General features: G+C 38.1%; 2 protein-coding genes across 2 annotated transcripts in view; both read left to right on the top strand.

Moving 5' to 3' along the window:
- The first annotated feature begins 371 nt into the window (after positions 1-371).
- On the top strand, positions 372-2,900 carry LOC307136625 (piggyBac transposable element-derived protein 4-like). The gene is made up of 2 exons (XM_079833815.1): positions 372-539; positions 877-2,900. Exons 1-2 carry the CDS (start codon positions 373-375, stop codon positions 2,660-2,662), a joined length of 1,953 nt encoding a protein of 650 aa, XP_079689941.1. The 5' UTR covers position 372; the 3' UTR covers positions 2,663-2,900.
- Positions 2,901-8,036: 5,136 nt separating this feature from the next.
- mboat2a (membrane bound O-acyltransferase domain containing 2a) overlaps positions 8,037-12,051 on the top strand; it is a 90,076-nt gene continuing 86,061 nt past the window's right edge. Inside the window, exon 1 of the mRNA XM_079833803.1 lies at positions 8,037-8,606. Within this exon, the coding sequence (XP_079689929.1) occupies positions 8,529-8,606 (78 nt within the window). The 5' untranslated portion in view covers positions 8,037-8,528. The remainder of the gene's footprint in view (positions 8,607-12,051) is intronic.

Below are 12,051 nucleotides of genomic sequence, written 5' to 3'. Positions count from 1 at the left end.
GCGGGCGGAAATGGGCTTTCATAATAAATTATGACAGCGTGCTAATGAAATTTATTTATTCATTTATTTGGAATACTCAAAATAATTACCATTGTGTATGAAATGTGCTATATAAATACATTTGCCTTGCCAGTACTCGATTCTGGTGAGTCGAGTTGCTCAGTGGGCTGAGGTTTGTACTTTTTATAGTTATAGTGAGGTTATTAAGGCTAGGTGGAGGTGGGTGAGTTCGGACCTAACTTCCGGTCGAACGCTGCTGGTCTCTTTTCGCTCTGCTGCTCTGCAAATGCACATGGCTCATAAGTTGAGTGTCTGAACACGTTGAAGAGCATTTATATACATTCTTTCGATGCCCACACTCGTCTGAGGACAATGGTTTCTAGAGAGGATAGAGCTACCCGAAAGCTGTGTTTTGGTGTGAATTCTGCGTTGGAAGAGTTTGATCGTGCAAGTGACAATGAATTTTCCAATTCCAGCAGCGACGACGAGTCTGTGAGAGAGGCAGACGACGACAAAGAAGAGGACCCTGATTTTGATGAGTATGTACACATTGTGAACTGATAAACGTATTTGTGTGTTTCATATCAACTGTGTGTCTGTTCGGTGCCTTTTGTTTATCTGTTATTCCGTGCATATATGGATTGTCCCGCACATATTTGTGCTTGTGTTGCTTGCATGAATTGCATTTTGCATGTTTATTTGAATTTGAGTGAGATTTTGCACATCTCATACGTGCATATGCGAATTGCATTTATGCAACGTCCATGCAAATTACACTGTGCACATGTCTGATTCAATAATGAGACCATTCACATATGCACACATCGGATGCGTGTGTATTGTGCATGACCATTGATCAATTTGTGTTTGTTACAGTTTAGACTCCAGTGAAGATGAATGGGAACCAGAAAGTGAGCCAAGCCCCAAAAAACAACGGCTTCTCTTATCCCCCACCAGCACACCTTGCACCCCATCTCGTGCTGGTGCTTCATTGAGTCCGTGGTCAGCTCTCAGAGGAAGGTCTCACTCTCCACGGGTGAGAAAAAGGTCTGCAAGGAGCATGTCAGCGGAGAGTGACACAGGAACTTGGAATGACATCAGTGTGGAGGATGAGGCTCCAGTGCTACCCAGTTTTCTTCCCAAGCGAAACCCAGGACCTCAGCTCGTCATGGACAGAATGTATTCCCCCTTGGAAGTATTTCAGCTTTTCTTCCAAACCTCTGTGGTGGACACCATTGTGAAGAACACAAATAGTTATGCAAGAATGAGATCTGAAGCTGGGAAAAAATTCCTTTGGGTGCCTTTGAAAGCACAGGAAATGTATTCGTATATTGCGCTTGTTATTTACATGGGGCTTTTCAGCGCAAAAAGTATTATAGACTACTGGTCCGGAAAAGACATTTACCGTTTACCTTTTCCAAAATCGGTGATGCCCCGGTCCAGATTTCAGGCCATCACTTGGAATCTGCATCTTTGCGATCTTAAGGAGGATCGGGCGAATGCACTGAAAAAAGGGACTCGTGACCATGACAGACTTTTCAAAATCAAACCCCTTTACACTGACATCATCATGGCATGCAAAACATACTTCCATCCAAACAGACAGCTGGCGGTGGATGAGAGGATGGTGGCGTCTAGAGCGAGAATCAGCTTTAAACAGTACATGAAGGACAAGCCTACCAAGTGGGGTTACAAACTCTTTGTTCTCGCTGATTCTGCTTGTGGCTACACATGGAACTTCTTTGTTTATGAAGGTAAATCTTCGCTGGCCACAGGCAAAGGACTGAGTTACGATTCCGTGATGCGCCTCCTGGATCTGTCTCTTCTAGGCAACGGCTACCAGGTGTTTATGGACAATTTCTATACAAGCCCGGGCCTTTTGTTGGACTTGCTGGATAAAAAGACACTTGGTTGTGGCACGATACGTTCCAACACACAGGGCTTTCCTAGAACGATAAACAATGACCTCAGCCTCAGAGCCCAAAGGGGATCCATCCGCTGGCTTCGCGAAGGTAAGCTCCTCTTTGTGAGGTGGATGGACACGAAGTTGGTTTCAGTCTGTTCAACGATGCACAAGGCATATGATGGTGCTACCGTCACCAGGCGTGTCAGGAATCCCAAGAGTGCGTGGGAAACGAGCCAAATCCCAATTCCGGCAGCATTGAAGGACTATAATAAATATATGGGAGGTGTGGACCTTTCGGATGCTCTAATTGGATACTACAATGTCCTACACAAAACCCAAAAATGGTACAAGACCTTTTTTTTTCATTTCGTCGATATCGCCGTGGTGAACAGTTTTATTCTCCACCAGCAACTGGCCAAATCTCAGAATAAGAGCCCTCTCACCCAGAAGGAGTTTAGAGAGACTCTTGTGTCTGAGCTGGTAAGGATTGGCACATTGTCCTGCCCATCACCTGACCCCAAGCCATCCACATCATGTGACCCAGAGCCCTCCACAACTCAGGTCAACTCGAAGAAAGAGCCATGCTGGCCAGAGTATTTTGGGTCAGATGCCACAAAGGGGAGGAGAATCTGTGTCTTTTGCAAACTTTCAGGTTCTAAAGTAAAGACACCTGTGTACTGTACAAAATGCAGTGTACCTTTGTGCTTTGTGGCTTCAAGGAACTGCTTCAGAAAATGGCACGCCGAGAAACTCTAAGTGCTTTGTTGTGTTTTGTCAACAGACGTTTTTGACTAAAAGTGAACTGAAGTGCTTTTTTGCCACTATATACTACTAACATTTAAAAAGCTCAGATTAGTATAATAATGTGTTTTTAACTGCATCTTTTTCATAAATCCATTCAATTTTTTTTAAATGTATAGTTGAACTTTTTGCATCTTTATTTGATCAGACCAACTAATATTAGTATTCTGTAAAATAAAATGCAAGAAATGCTACTTGTTCTCACTCCTTTTTGCCATTTTTTACACAATGTAGGTCAAGTTAAAGTTACCATGAAATCAAAATCAACAATTATTATTTTTTATGGTATATTAGATTATATATTATAAATTATTTATGATCCAAGCAAACTTAAAAAAAAACAATTTAATCAAAATTTAATCAAAACAACTTCCTCTCCCTCCTGCAGTGACATCTCTGATGAGGTGTTTACTGGCGTGAGGGCGGGACAACCTGTCAATCACAGGAAATACAACAATAGCGAACCACAACCATCCAATCAATTCCCAATAGCCAGTCCTACATTTTTTCTTGTTCGAGAAGCCATTTCTCTGATATATATGTCACAGTTGAGAATAAAAAACTTAACACATTCTCCATTTCATCCCATAATTAAACAGTTTCACAAATTGTTTAAAATTCAAAGAATGTTACTCCAATAATTCGTGCAAATCATCAGATACCTTGTTTAGTGGGGTTAAATGGGTCAACTTTCCAGCAGGTACAGTTCCTAAATAACTGGCTTTTTTATTTTTAAACTGTGAACAAATTCAATATTTATGAATTATTCCACTTACCTGTATTTATTTAAATTTAAGGGGTTTTCTGCTAAATAAGACAATTTTCCCCCATTTACTCCAATGAGTAAGTGTATGAAAGTGAATGAGAGCGATTCTCCTCTGTTCATTCCCTAGTTACTGCATACAGGAATGAGAGGTTAATTCAGACTTATTAAATTAATATTGACTTGAAATAAGTTGATTTATTGGTACCACATGAAGCACATTTTAGGTTAAATATTTGTATAAAAAGAAAGGATCAAAATAGATAAATTGGCGAGATGGGTTCATTTAAAAAAATATTGGCCTAAACAGTTAAGCAGAAATATAGTTTCACTTTCACCCCTGTTCTTAACTGTATTAGTGCTAAACTTGTGCTGTCTTTGTGGTAAGAGCTTAGAGGGATAGTACATCCAAAAATATTGTCATCATTTACTCACCCTCAAGTTCCAAACCTGCATTAATTTCTTTCTTCTGCTGAACACCAAAGAAGATATAAAATTGTATGGACCCATTGACTTCCATAGTATGGGGGGGAGGGGTAATGAATCAATTCATGCAGGTTTGGAACAACTTGAGGGTGAGTAAATGATGGCACAATTTTCATTTTTGGGTGAACTATCCCTTTAACATGTGCGTCCAGACACTGAGACAATGAATAACGAGTCTTTCTACAGCCACTCAGGCTGGAGGAGCTGCTGAGTCATGGCCTGCTCCTGCCGTGATTCATCCACTTTTTAAGCCCATATTTCTGCCGTTGCGCTTGCGTGTCGAGCAGGTGTTCAGCAGAGACCCCTAGCAACAAAGCTTTGTGCTGAACTTGTACTAACCTTGTACTAACATGCCTACCTACCAGTGTTGCTTAAATGTTTGTTAACGTGAACTCCACTGAGCTACATAGTAATAAAAAAACGAGCCAAACGAGTAGGGGTTGTTACAAAACGACGTACATGGTCGACTCGAGTGGTTTAGAGCTACTCTACATCCTGGTGACACTCTAAAATGGACCTGCTCTGTCACACTGGAACTTTTGCATGTCATTTTAATAGTGATCATTACCATTTGAAGCAACCGTTTGCACGTTAAAGGGGCTATATGCAACTTTTTCCCCAAAATAAACGTAACAATAGCCTTTTTATTTTACCATTTATGACTCAAACATCTCCTGATGAGCATACTGACACCTTGTCCGCTCACAGTGGGTGCACCTATAAGCCTGTATCCTATTTTTCCTATTTTCTGGCGGGTCGTCTTTTCCCGCGCTGTCTGCGGATGTGACGTCACCACCGCTGCGAGAGCGAGCAGAAAATGAGAGCAGTTCTGTTTTTTGGCCACAGGTGTCAGTTGCGAGTTTAAATTTCAGAAAAACGCATATAGCCCCTTTAAGCTGAAATCAAATCGCCTGAATTACAGTTGGCTAACGCTACTTTGAAAATGATCTGCCTTTGTTTTCATTGTTCACAAACAGAACCAGCTTAAATAGTCATACTTACTCGAAGCAAATTTATATATGGGAATGTGAAAAGTTCTTAACAACACATTCTGCAATGATTATTTTGTTTATGTTGTTTTGTTTATTATGTAGATATATTCTTTATGCTGTTGGCAAGAATGAAACGGGGTGCAAACAAGTGTGCAGCCACACCATCCTCAATAAACGACATCTCACCGATATTTTTTTTTATAGAAACATTTAAAAAAATAATAATACTATAAATATATATTGTATATATAAACAAAAAAACAAGTTAAATTCTTAATAAATTACAAACGGAAGTGATAAAAGTGATTTTTACATTCCAACATGACCAGTAGATGGCACTCTCTGACTGATGCACTCCAGTGCTTCTCTTTTAAAACATGCATGTCCACTTATAAGTGTTGAATGATGGTGAGCATATAATAAAAATAACTAATATTCGAAAAGTATAAACAACAACAAAATAAAAAAGACCATTGAGCTCTGAATACAATAAATAAATAAACCAGTGTTGCTATTTTGAACTTTTTGTTAAATGAAATATAGCTGAAATAAAGGAAAAGAAAATGTAGGCCTACATTAGGTAGGCAATATAAAAAGCTTAAATAAACATTAGAAATGTTGCATTGGAATCTAACTGAAATAGAATAAGTATAAGAACCAAAATTACCAAAAATTAAAAAATCTAAATAGAAAACAAAAATGAATAAAAATGAAAAGTCACATTAAAACTGAAAAAAATAAATAAAAGCTAATTCAAATAAATAAATAATATAATAATAAAGTAATATGATCAACCTTTACCTGAAATGTACCTTTATATTGCCGTTTCTTATATTCTTTATTTGACTTTTAATCAGTGAAAGCATGTATCTGGTAATGTTCAGGGCAAATAACCTGTTCATCAACACTTATGTCTTTGGCAGACATGACTGCTTACCGTAGTAATCTTGTAGGCAATGCAGGTCAGGCTTTTGTTTGCATGTATGTCCAAGAATGTGATTATATTTTTAGGGCCTATTGAGACTTGAGCAAAAGCACTGTGTTTGAAGATTTTTGGAAGAAACCAGAAGTATCTTGTTTGAACTTGAGGGGTCATTGTACACGTTTATAAAGACTCACACCAATGAACTCAAAGACTGGATTTACAGGAGTTTATTGGAATTCACAAAACTGCATGTTGTGATGCACTAAAAAAGTATTTCAGTAAAAAAATCCTGGGGCCTATACCATGAAGCCGGTTTAGCTGGCTAGCCAGATATGTTTAAGCTTAGTTTGTGCTTATCCTGGGTTTTGGGTACCATTACAATGGTTTGGCTTTTAGCTGTGTTCATCTCCATAGTAACTTACACTCCACGGCTAACCTGCTCCAGGGCAGGATTATGTTCTGTATAAGAGATCAAACTGAAATTGGACCAATCAGCTGTGAGCAAAGTGACACACCTCTGATGCAATAAAGTCACTCCCCCTGTTTCTACTCCAAATTAAAGGTCACTACATAGCAAATGGCTATTAAAGACTAAAGTGTCTGGCTTTTAACAATGCTTATTTATAATAATAATAATTTTGAATGATTTAGATATAATTTATGTAATTATTATACCCGTAATCAATTACACTTCATTTTCATTTGTCATTTTAGTTAATGAATCATTAATAGGCACTTAGTTGAAATTAATATAAATAGCCAATACAAAAGTTATACAAATAAGCTTTAAAATCAATAAATAAAGCTATAAAAATTACTACATGCAAGCTTAAATGTTTAATTCTCTATATATCAACTAATCTAACTTCATAACTTTGACTTGCATTGACGTAGTGAATATTTTCTTAAAGTTGTACTCTTTTATAGACAGCTCTTTTCTTCTTGCTGTGTAAATTTGTTTAAATTCTTAATATTTTTCAATCATGTAATATTCTGCAGAAGAGAGAAATGAATCTTGCTGCTTCTCTCGCGAGAAGTGAATCTCAGTTTTACTGATCCACAGCGTGTGATTGGCTGTTCACTGCTGATGTCACAGCTAAACTCCTAAACTCAGGATCAAAGCCTGAGTTGACAGAGAAAGCTGATGATCAGCATCATGGGACCAACAAAGCCTGAATAGATTGGTTTGGTTTTGTCAACTCTAAACTAATCCTGTAACCCCGAGTTTGTTAAACTACCATCATGGTACAGGCCCCTGGTCCTTTTGACCTTGTGATCATGTAGGTCTGATCTCGGTTCTGGGTCTAATAAAGGTCACAGTGGTGAGGCATGTAATTACTATTTCTGTCCCACCATATTAATTATGCAATACAATACAATTTTGTCATTACATGTATTACAGGGTGATCCGTGTCCAAATATACATAATTGAGTGACATTTCTAACTGGTTAGTAATATATATGAGAAATATTTAGCTAATGTTTGTTTAAAATAATGTATTTATTTTAAATGGTACTGAGAAAATATAGCTTTTTTTTCATTATGTATACTTGAATTCAATCCAATTAATTTGTAATTATGTATTTTTAATTGCTTGTAGTTGTTTATGATTTGTAAAGCACCTTGAGCACTTGCTGAAATGATTATTATTATTATTTAGTGCTGGGGAAAAATTAATCGCAACCAAAACAAAAGTTTGTGTCTACATAATATGTGTGTGTACTGTGTATAATTATTATAATTATTATATTATATTTATAATTATTATATATTTAAGAAATATATATTTAAATATATATATATTTTTTTAATTAAAAAATAAATTATATAAAATATATATACATGCACAGTACACACACATATATTATGTAAACACAAACTTTTATTTTGGATGCGATTAATCACACACATTTTCCCCTCAGCACTATTATTATTATAAACTCGATTGCATGACACATCTGGTCATGTGATGTCAACATGGCCGCGGCCATGAGGGGGCGACCCGCCTCATGTAGAATAATAATTGTTCTAAAGACTGATTTGTCTCGTGCATGTTATTCAAATTTCAGTCTTAATATGAGTGTATAGTAAATGAGAGGAATGAGTGAGAGGGAGTGGCAGTTAAATTCTTTTGAGCTGTGTGTGTGTGGACATGTTTTTCTATCCCGGTGCGGACTTCAACCTGAATGCACACAGACTCATGGGGACCCATGTCACGGTGGGGACCTAAATTGAAATCCCCATGGGTACAAAAGCTTATTAATCATTCAGAATGAGTTCTTTTAAAAATGTAAAAAGGCATAAAGTTTTGTGATGGGTAGGTTTAGGGGTAGGCTTAGTGTAAGGGGATACAATATGTTTGGACAGTAATAACCATTACGTCTATGGAGAGTCCCCACTGTGTGTGTGTGTGTGTGTGTGCGTGAGTAATTGAGCAGCAGTAGTTTGATGTAATGGAGGGGCTGGGCGAGTCAGTCCGCCTACACGGGCTTTGTGTTGATGTTCAGGCTGTGCAACAGCGCTGACAGTCCGCGACCAGAGCAACACCACAGAACAGCATTCCCAACACCCATCCACCATAAAGAGAGGGAGAGAAAGAGGACGGACAGTGTTTTGGGCGATTTGACTGTAAGGGAGTGGAGCTGGACTGAATCATGGCTACTTCTACGTCTTGCACAGGCTCCACACTGCTGCAGCCAATTAGTAAGATTATTGATCTGCCACTGGACCAGGTAAACTCACTTTAACTGGGATTTATGTTTCGCTTTTGTCAATTTGCCTAGCAAAGACCGCTAGCTGGCGTGGAGTCGTTTGCTGTAAATCCAGCACATTTAATGCGCACGTCTGCCGCCGACAACTGCATGATATAACTGCATGTTTTAGTACGATATTGTAGTGTACAACATAACAAGCTTTAAATTCATCTTCGCGTATTTCACAACGCCGCCTTTTCCTTCCTGTATTTTTCTCAAAATATTGTGTGATGACAAGTGAGTCACATGGTGCGTTGGTAAACCAAATATGTTATCTGTTTTGTAAGGATTTATAGGCATCTAGGCGCCTTCAGAGAAGTCCTAACATCATGCCTGCGAGCGCTCACGTACCTCATGTTGTCTATGTAGGCAGCCCGATAGGTTTTGGAACACCACCATAGTCACGATTTCGTCTGTGCTAGAGTGACGTTCTGCAAAAGAAGAGATTATAATTACAGATGTCCTAAATACAACGCTTTGTAACATTTATTACTGAAGCAAAAGAACACCCCAGTTAAGGGAGCGAGACGAGACGTTTTTCAGTTCCCCATTATTTTGCTTGTATGCAAGATCTCAAAGGCCACGGTAGCCTATTTTAATTAACGTTGAAATGTGTGTTTTATAAAAGACCAAAGGGTTTTCTTTCATATCACCTGGTAAATTATGTTTTCAGTCTAAATAGTGGCAGGGACTTTGATTCATCCAAGTTCACTATTAACTCTCTCGCTCCCTCAAGTTTTTACTTTTTCGATGGAACCAATATCTAGAGAACTATATCAACAAAACAAAACAAAACAAACGAATTGTTTATTGTCTATTGACAGACTGATTGGATCTATTACCAAAGCACCCTTCAGCAGATGTGAATTGTTGCTGGAATCATCTGCCTATTGTTGCTTTCTTGTATGGATAAATTATTAATAATGCCTCTGGATAAGTCATATCATGCCTCAGGTTAAGTCATTGTTCTTTCATAACCATCCACTAAACAAGAGTTATATGGCCTCTGTTCACAATGCTGCTCTGTTACACTAGTGTGGAGGTGTGATAAAATATTCAACAACTTTAGCTGTTAAAATCCCAACTGCCAAGAAGTTCATGTACAGTGAGATGTTCTGAAGTGTGAACTGTGTAGAAAAAAGCCAATTTTTATCAATGTGATCATGTAAGAGGGTTGTTAAACCTGAATTAAAGTTCACGTTGCTGATGATACAGATATTTTCAGGATATTTTCATGATGGATGGCATGTGTCAGTGTCAGTCACTTTTGTGTTCATATTTTACAACAGTACTCTTGCTTTATGTCAACGCCAGTGCATTTGCCGCTGCACACTCCCATAATATCATACTTTTCAACTTCTTTGACCTCTTAAGCTGCCGCCGCCCATCTCGTAATGCAAGTCCAGACAAGAATGAGTCAAGAAATGCAGTCGCTCTGGAGTGTGTACGTTCTTGCATTTCTTTTGAAACGCCCACCTGTTCAACATCTTAACAGCTTTTTACATATGTTAAATAAATATATTTTTTGGGTGTGGGACCCAGCAGCCAGAGTGTTAATAACAACATTCCTCCAACATTAACCTGTAGTCAAGATATATCAAGGATGGAAATCCAAGCAAACAAGGTGGTTTTTGATCTGCAAGTCCATTTGGTTATCCTCGCAGCTTTATTGCCCTTTGCTCTGTCTTTGGCATGCTTTTTCATCAGCCTTTTTGAATGAGATTTTGGCCGCTGTTAGCCTGTAAACCCTATCCCGATATGAGTTCACTCCTGAATTCCTGTTAATGTGACAGGAATCAATAATTCACTCCGAGCACATCATGAAACAAGCTGTCTGGGTTACTCCGTCCTGAGCTTTAGCCAACACCGGGGTGAAATTATGTAGATCTGTTTGTGATTATGTAAGATGTTGGTTGCCAGGCTGGGCTCAACATTATTGTGCTGTATCATGACAGTGTATAATTTGAGACTGTTAATGTTAAAATAACCTCGTCAGTTGTCACTAAGGGCACTTCCAAGTCAGCTGTGAGTTTGTCAACTCATAGACCCTAAAGCCCTTGTTTACTGCTTTGCATTTTAGGGCAATATTGTTAGATTTTCTTTTAATCATTTAGCAGACGCTTTTATCCAAAGCGATTTACAAGTAAGGAGAGCAGTAGAAGCAGTCAAACGAACAATAGGGCAGCAGTATGCTAATGCTGTGACTAGTCCCACTTGGTCTACGCAGTGGTGTGACGTGCACTTTCTTCGGCTTGTTAAAGACCAGTCTTGCTGCAGCATTCTGGATCAGTTGCAGAAGTTTGACAGTGCATGACAGAGTATTACGATAGTCCAGTCTAAAATTAGAACAAGCTTAGACAAGAAGTTGTGTAGCATGATAGGAAGGGCTTGATCCTCCCAATGTTGTATAAGGCAAATCAGCAGTACAGGGCAGTTCTAGCAATGTGGTCTGTGAAGTTTAACTGATCGTCAATCACAACTCCAAGGTTCCTGGCTGTCCTGGATGGAGTTATGGTTGACAAACCTAAGTTTGACAGATCCTAGTGATGACGTGTAGATGGAGAAGAGAAGTGGTCCAAGCACTGAGCCCTGAGGCACCCCTGTAGCTAGATGTTGCAACTTAGACACCTCACCCCTCCATGACATCCTGAAGGACCTATAGAGGTAAGACTTAAACTATTGGAGTGTGGTTCTTGAGATGCCTTTTGTCTTGAGGGTTGACAGGAGAATCTGGTGGTTAACAAGATGAGTACTGAGGATTTGGAAGTGATAGTTCACCCAATAGTTAAAGCGATTAGTTCTCCCAAAAATGAAAACTTCATAATTCCTCATGTTGTTCCAAACCTGTATTGCTTGCTTGCTTCAGCAGAACACAATATATATATATATATATATATATATATATATATATATATATATATATATATATATATATATTAAAGAATCTTAGTGTATAACTAACATTGACTTTCATTCTGTGGACATTTTTCCAAAATATTTTTTTTCAATATCAATTATAATTTTTTATAATATAAAAAGTGTTATATTTAAAAATACAAGCCTAATATGTAGAAACAATAGTAAACCATTCATATGTTGATTTAAATGTGCAAACATAGTGATTTTTGAAACTTTGCTTAGTTTGTTTGAGCATCTCATTCTCAATCAGCCTGGCAACAGCAACATTATGTCAATAGCAAGAGTTTATTGCGTGGTTATCTGTTTGACCAACCAATGGCAGTGTTTGGGGAAACTTGTTTGGTGATTTTAGTGGCACATAAATGACACATTTTGACTTTAAAATGCATTATGATGGTTATAATCATATGATTGGCATCTTTCTGGTCTTTAAACTGGTGATTAATGCTGTGTTCTATGGAAAACGGTACCTCTCAAAATCAATTTGCTTCAAGGTAGCGTGCCC

This window comes from Gobio gobio (assembly GCF_949357685.1).
Source record: "Gobio gobio genome assembly, chromosome: 13".
In the NCBI taxonomy this organism is placed as follows: Eukaryota; Metazoa; Chordata; class Actinopteri; order Cypriniformes; family Gobionidae; genus Gobio; species Gobio gobio.
The sequence above is the reverse complement of the archived record's forward strand: the minus strand, read 5'-3'. Positions and strand labels throughout refer to the sequence as shown.